At 47.7% G+C, this 7,500-nt stretch overlaps 2 protein-coding genes across 4 annotated transcripts in view; both read left to right on the top strand.

Annotated features, from left to right (window-relative positions):
* LOC120544564 (cornifelin homolog A-like) overlaps positions 1–1,077 on the top strand; it is a 33,376-nt gene extending 32,299 nt beyond the window's left edge. For all 3 annotated transcript variants that reach the window (XM_039778430.1, XM_039778431.1, XM_039778432.1), the window contains one exon: positions 664–1,077. In XM_039778430.1, coding sequence (XP_039634364.1) covers positions 664–786 — 123 coding nt within the window. In that variant the 3' untranslated portion in view covers positions 787–1,077. The remainder of the gene's footprint in view (positions 1–663) is intronic.
* Positions 1–7,500, top strand: part of LOC120544555 (E3 ubiquitin-protein ligase Siah2-like) — a gene marked incomplete at its 3' end in the record, with an annotated part of 540,100 nt that overhangs the window by 103,776 nt on the left and 428,824 nt on the right.

Below are 7,500 nucleotides of genomic sequence, written 5' to 3'. Positions count from 1 at the left end.
TATGCTGGCTCTATACACGCTAAAAGTCCTGATTATTTACATGGAGTCTGGTGGAGATATGCTGGCTCTATACACGCTAAAAGTCCTGATTATTTACATGGAGTCTGGTGGAGATATGCTGGCTCTATACACACTAAAAGTCCTGATTATTTACATGGAGCCTGGTGGAGATATGCTGGCTCTATACACGCTAAAAGTCCTGATTATTTACATGGAGTCTGGTGGAGATATGCTGGATCTATACACACTAAAAGTCCTGATTATTTACATGGAGTCTGGTGGAGATATGCTGGATCTATACACACTAAAAGTCCTGATTATTTACATGGAGTCTGGTGGAGTTTGGTGATGGTGATTTCGGGGCTCTTTCATGTTAAACTAAAAGGATCTTACTCTTTAACTAAAAGGTCTATCTCTGTAGGGATCCTTTCCAAAATGTTATCAGACACTTAGAATAATAATCTGAGACTGTCAGCAGCAACAACACAACTTTTAGTGGACGCTGACTGATGCTGAACATCTGTTCTTGTAGGGTTACATTACAGCCCGGTTCACGCTAAAAGTTCTGTTTATTTACACAGAAATATTTCACACCATACTGTGTTGACTTGCGCTGTGTAAGATCCGACCTTCTGATCTGACCTGACTGTTTTCTGCCTGCAGGACACCATGTGTAAAGACTGTCTGTACTCCACCTTCTGTTATTCGTGCTCCTGGTGTCAGATGGCCCGAGAGATGAAAACCCGAAACATCCCCATCGTTCTGGTCAGTGCCAAGCACTCATAACGACCCTCATCGATCATCTCCACCCGGGCTGTCCCATCTTCCAGTTAACCACAACCTGCAACTAACTTATTAACATGTTAGTATAACTACACTTTAGACTGATGCCCATTGAGAGAAACTAATGATTTAAAAATATACAGCCTAAAGTGCTCATGTCGCTGACTGAAAATCTTGAGCTATAAATTTCTGTAATTCTGTAATTTCTGTAATTTCTTTATTGAGTTGTTTATTTTTAAGAGGGTTGATCTAATAACTCTCCAGCATCATTAAAGTTCCTACTGCAAGACATTAGATTTTTTTTTTTTGATTTAATATTGTTTTGATCTGGGATATATTCAGTTACAATACCAATTTAACTTGGATATGAAAGAGATTCTCAGAGAAGTAATGGTGTGAATTGTACAAGGGACCCCTCTAACCTGCTGCATTATTAAAGGTCCCATGACATGGTGCTCTTTAGATGCTTTTATATAGACCTTAGTGGTCCCCTAATACTGTATCTGAAGTCTCTTTTATATAGACCTTAGTGGTCCCCTAATACTGTATCTGAAGTCTCTTTTATATAGACCTTAGTGGTCCCCTAATACTGTATCTGAAGTCTCTTTTATATAGACCTTAGTGGTCCCCTAATACTGTATCTGAAGTCTCTTTTATATAGACCTTAGTGGTCCCCTAATACTGTATCTGAAGTCTCTTTTATATAGACCTTAGTGGTCCCCTAATACTGTATCTGAAGTCTCTTTTATATAGACCTTAGTGGTCCCCTAATCCTGTATCTGAAGTCTCTTTTATATAGACCTTAGTGGTCCCCTAATACTGTATCTGAAGTCTTTCTCTTCTCTTTTTCGATGAAATAAAAGCAATAAACTCTCCATGTCTGGCCCTTGGTGCGATTCTCTTTTTCCAGTGTGGCCCTCTGGGAAATTGAGTCTGACATCCCTGTGCTACGGCGCAAGCGTGTTGGAAGCGTTTCCAGGCAAAATAGAACAGGAAAAGATGTTTAAATGTCGTTTAGACACGAATACATATTAATAAATGACATGTTGATGTTTGAAAGTCTCGAGGTTTTGATATAAAAAAAAAATAGATTTTCTAATATGTCACCTGTCACTCCAGAAGGAGATATTACTATTATATAATACTGCTGACGTTGTCTTTGCTGTAATCACATCAGTATATGTTTATGTTTAACATGGTATTACATTTTATCAATGGGAGACATACATGTGTCCAGACGAGGCTAGCAGCAGCAGCACTGCTAGTACCCACTGCTGGTACCCACTGCTAGTACCCACTGCTGGTACCCACTGCTGGTACCCACTGCTGGTACCCACTGCTGGTACCCACTGCTTGTAACCACTGCTAGTACCCACTGCTTGTAACCACTGCTTGTAACCACTGCTGGTACCCACTGCTGGTACCCACTGCTGGTACCCACTGCTGGTACCCACTGCTAGTACCCACTGCTAGTACCAACTGCTTGTAACCACTGCTAGTACCCACTGCTAGTACCCACTGCTGGTACCCACTGCTGGTACCCACTGCTAGTACCCCCTGCTTGTAACCACTGCTAGTACCCACTGCTAGTACCCACTGCTAGTACCCACTGCTGGCACCCATTGCTAGTACCCACTGCTGGCACCCATTGCTAGTACCCATTGCTAGTACCCATTGCTAGTACCCATTGCTAGTACCCACTGCTGGTACCCACTGCTGGTACCCACTGCTGGTACCCATTGCTAGCACCCACTGCTAGCACCCACTGCTAGTACCCACCAATGCTAGTACCCACTGCTTGTACCCAATGCTAGTACCCACTGCTTGTACCCACTGCTAGTACCCACTGCTTGTACCCACTGCTAGTACCCACTGCTAGTACCCACTGCTAGTACCCACTGCTTGTAACCACTGCTAGTACCCACTGCTAGTACCCACTGCTAGTACCCACTGCTAGTACCCACTGCTAGTACCCACTGCTAGTACCCACTGCTGGTACCCACTGCTGGTACCCACTGCTGGTACCCACTGCTTGTAACCACTGCTTGTAACCACTGCTAGTACCCACTGCTGGTACCCACTGCTGGTACCAACTGCTGGTACCCCTGCTTGTAACCACTGCTTGTAACCACTGCTAGTACCCACTGCTAGTACCCACTGCTGGCACCCATTGCTAGTACCCACTGCTGGCACCCATTGCTAGTACCCACTGCTGGTACCCACTGCTGGTACCCACTGCTGGTTTCCACTGCTAGCACCCATTGCTAGTACCCACCAATGCTAGTACCCACCAATGCTAGTACCCACCAATGCTAGTACCCACTGCTTGTACCCACTGCTTGTACCCACTGCTTGTACCCACTGCTACTACCCACTGCTAGTACCCACTGCTAGTACCCACTGCTTGTAACCACTGCTAGTACCCACTGATTGTAACCACTGCTAGTAACCACTGCTAGTAACCACTGATTGTAACCACTGCTAGTAACCACTGCTAGTAACCACTGCTATTTCCCACTGCTAGTACCCACTGCTAGTACCCACTGCTAGTACCCACTGCTAGTACCCACCGCTAGTACCCAATGCTAGTACCCCTGCTTGTAACCACTGCTTGTACCCACTGCTAGTACCCACTGCTGGCACCCACTGCTAGTACCCACTTCTAGTACCCACTGCTAGTACCCACTGCTAGTACCCACTGCTAGTACCCAATGCTAGTACCCCTGCTTGTAACCACTGCTTGTAACCACTGCTAGTACCCACTGCTGGCACCCATTGCTAGTACCCACTGCTGGCACCCATTGCTAGTACCCACTGCTGGCACCCATTGCTGGTACCCACTGCTGGTTTCCACTGCTAGCACCCACTGCTAGCACCCATTGCTAGTACCCACCAATGCTAGTACCCACCAATGCTAGTACCCACTGCTTGTACCCACTGCTTGTACCCACTGCTTGTACCCACTGCTAGTACCCACTGCTAGTACCCACTGCTAGTACCCACTGCTTGTAACCACTGCTAGTAACCACTGCTGGTACCTACTGCTAGTACCCACTGCTAGTACCTACTGCTAGTACCCACTGCTAGTACCCACTGCTAGTAACCACTGCTAGTATCCACTGCTGGTACCCACTGCTGGTAACCACTGCTGGTACCCAATGCTGGTACCCACTTCTGGTACCCACTGCTAGTACCCACTGCTAGTACCCACTGCTGGTACCCACCGCTGGTACCCACCGCTGGTACCCCCTGCTTGTAACCACTGCTTGTAACCACTGCTAGTACCCACTGCTAGTACCCACTGCTGGCACCCATTGCTAGTACCCACTGCTAGTACCCACTGCTGGTACCCACTGCTGGTACCCACTGCTGGTTTCCACTGCTAGCACCCATTGTTAGTACCCACCAATGCTAGTACCCACCAATGCTAGTACCCACCAATGCTAGTACCCACCAATGCTAGTACCCACTGCTTGTACCCACTGCTTGTACCCACTGCTAGTACCCACTGCTAGTACCCACTGCTAGTACCCACTGCTAGTACCCACCGCTTGTAACCACTGCTAGTACCCACTGCTAGTACCCACTGCTTGTAACCACTGCTAGTAACCACTGCTAGTAACCACTGCTAGTAACCACCGCTGGTACCCACTGCTGGTACCCACTGCTGGTACCCACTGCTAGTACCCACTGCTGGCACCCATTGTTAGCACCCATTGCTAGCACCCATTGCTAGCACCCACTGCTTGTAACCACTGCTAGTACCCACTGCTACTACGCACTGCTGGTACCCAATGCTAGTACCCACTGCTAGTACCCACTGCTAGTACCCACTGCTAGTACCCACTGCTAGTACCCACCGCTGGTACCCACCGCTTGTAACCACTGCTAGTACCCACTGCTAGTACCCACTGCTGGTACCCACTGCTAGTACCCACTGCTAGTACCCACTGCTAGTACCCACTGCTGGCACCCATTGCTAGCACCCATTGCTAGCACCCACCGCTTTGTACCCACTGCTAGTACCCACTGCTAGTACCCACTGCTAGTACCCACTGCTGGTACCCACTGCTAGTACCCACTGCTAGTACCCACTGCTAGTACCCACTGCTGGCACCCATTGCTAGCACCCATTGCTAGCACCCACTGCTTGTACCCACTGCTAGTACCCACTGCTGGTACCCACTGCTGGTACCCACTGCTGGTACCCACTGCTAGTACCCACTGCTAGTACCCACTGCTAGTACCCACTGCTGGTACCCACTGCTGGTACCCACTGCTAGTACCCACTGCTTGTACCCACTGCTAGTACCCACTGCTAGTACCCACTGCTAGTACCCACTGCTGGTACCCACTGCTAGTACCCACTGCTAGTACCCACTGCTAGTACCCACTGCTGGCACCCATTGCTAGCACCCATTGCTAGCACCCACTGCTTGTACCCACTGCTTGTACCCAACGCTGTTACCCACTGCTAGTACCCACTGCTGGTACCCACTGCTAGTACCCACTGCTAGTACCCACTGCTAGTACCCACTGCTAGTACCCACTGCTGGTACCCACTGCTAGTACCCACTGCTAGTACCCACTGCTAGTACCCACTGCTAGTACCCACTGCTTGTACCCAATGCATGTACCATCTCCACTCGGCTCGACTCGGCCGCGCTGCCCCGTCCATTTTCCATTGCTGATTTAGTACCGCCTCATGCGGGAGGCGAGTGTGACTGGTCGTCATAGTGACGCCGCAGGAAACTGCCGTGACCCAACGCACACGCCACACACACACACACACACACACACACACACACACACACACACACACACACACACACAGAACGTGGAAGGTGTGTAGTGTTTTTGATTCTCGGCATGTGGCTGTTTGACAGAAATACAGTCACACTTTTACACCGTTTAGCGGTCAGCATTTTAACCGTGTTGAAACCAGTTACTACTGGAGCTAACGGTAGGCTAACGGTAGGCTAACGCTACGTGTGATGTGACCTGCAGCGATGCTTCTGTTGCCTCCTAACGTCTGTTTTTTCGGAGCATCAGAGAGCAGCGCAGAAAGGCACCGAAATCCACGTTGCTGTTCCGTCCGATAAGAGTTTAACATGCACAGTTAAATATATGGCCGGTGGTTGCCAAAGGGGGCAACCACCGGCCACGAAACGGTTGCCAATTAACTCAGTCTGGTTACCAAAAGGTAACCGGGGCAATCGTTGCTGCAGATCCCTGCATGGGAGCTTTTCCTGGCAATGGCTTACGTGGCGTGGCGTCTGGTTAAAAACCACCTGACGCCATTTCTATCGCAGATGAAAACTATCAAAAAGTCTTTACACTCTGGTCATTAAAATGAGCATATCTCGGAAAAGTAAAACATTTACAAAGTTCAATTAACTTCTGGGGTGTTGAGGAATATTTTTGTTCATGTTTCTACATTTAGAAATATTTTTGAGTCGATATGTTTTATGTCTTTTATTTAGTAAAAATGTGATTTAAAAAAAAAAATTCTCTTTTTTTTCTCTTTTATGACACAATTTCAATACTTTTATAACTTATTCTGGTTTATTGACTTACGTACCCTTTGAGCTTAGGTTGCACTGATTTTAGGAATATGAAGCATTTGAACATACTCCGAGAAATGACCTCACAATGAGCGAAAAATACCGATGTAGTTCAAATATTTAAAGGCTTAAATCCTGAGTGTAAAAGCTCAGTCATCCACTAGAGGGCGCCACACGCTTTAGAGACGCCCGAGCCTGCCTGGGGTCACACAGTGGATCAGAAACTAATGCCACCTCTCTTCTTATTGGCCGTGGACAAAATAACAAATACACCTCACAACTTTATTTAAATCAGTCTGTATTGACAGACATGCAGGCTTTTCTCTGCCATTATGAAGGTTAAGGTGCAGCGGCAGAGCCTAATGAACGTCACTGAAAGACTTTTTCTCAGATCTAATGACTGTAGCTGGGCTTCTTCAGCTTTTAGTTTTGACTTTAAGCTTTTTGATTCTTATTCATTTATCATCTGCTCCAGCTTTTGCAACGTTTGAGAGACACATACGGTGATAGTAACGGTCCAAAATGAGGGAGAAAAAGATTTAAAACTACCACAAAGAGACACAAACTCAGAGTTTTTCCTGCATTGGGGATTTTTTTTGCTCTACTCTCCCTTTTTTGGGGTTTTCCATTCTGATAAAAAGTGACATGTTGGTCCCACTGCTAGTACCCACTGCTAGTACCCACTGCTAGTACCCACTGCTAGTACCCACTGCTAGTACCCAATGCTGGTACCCACTGCTAGTACCCACTGCTAGTACCCACTGCTAGTACCCACTGCTAGTACCCAATGCTGGTACCCACTGCTAGTACCCACTGCTTGTACCCACTGCTTGTACCCACTGCTAGTACCCACTGCTAGTACCCACTGCTAGTACCCAATGCTGGTAACCACTGCTAGTACCCACTGCTAGTACCCACTGCTAGTACCCACTGCTAGTACCCAATGCTAGTACCCACTGCTAGTACCCACTGCTTGTACCCACTGCTAGTACCCACTGCTAGTACCCAATGCTAGTACCCAATGCTGGTACCCACTGCTGGTACCCACTGCTAGTACCCACTGCTGGTACCCACTGCTGGTACCCAATGCTAGTACCCACTGCTAGTACCCACTGCTAGTACCCACTGCTAGTACCCAATGCTAGTACCCACT

This window comes from Perca fluviatilis, chromosome 16, assembly GCF_010015445.1.
Source record: "Perca fluviatilis chromosome 16, GENO_Pfluv_1.0, whole genome shotgun sequence".
Lineage (NCBI taxonomy): Eukaryota > Metazoa > Chordata > Actinopteri > Perciformes > Percidae > Perca > Perca fluviatilis.
This window is presented reverse-complemented; position numbering and strand designations above follow the sequence as displayed.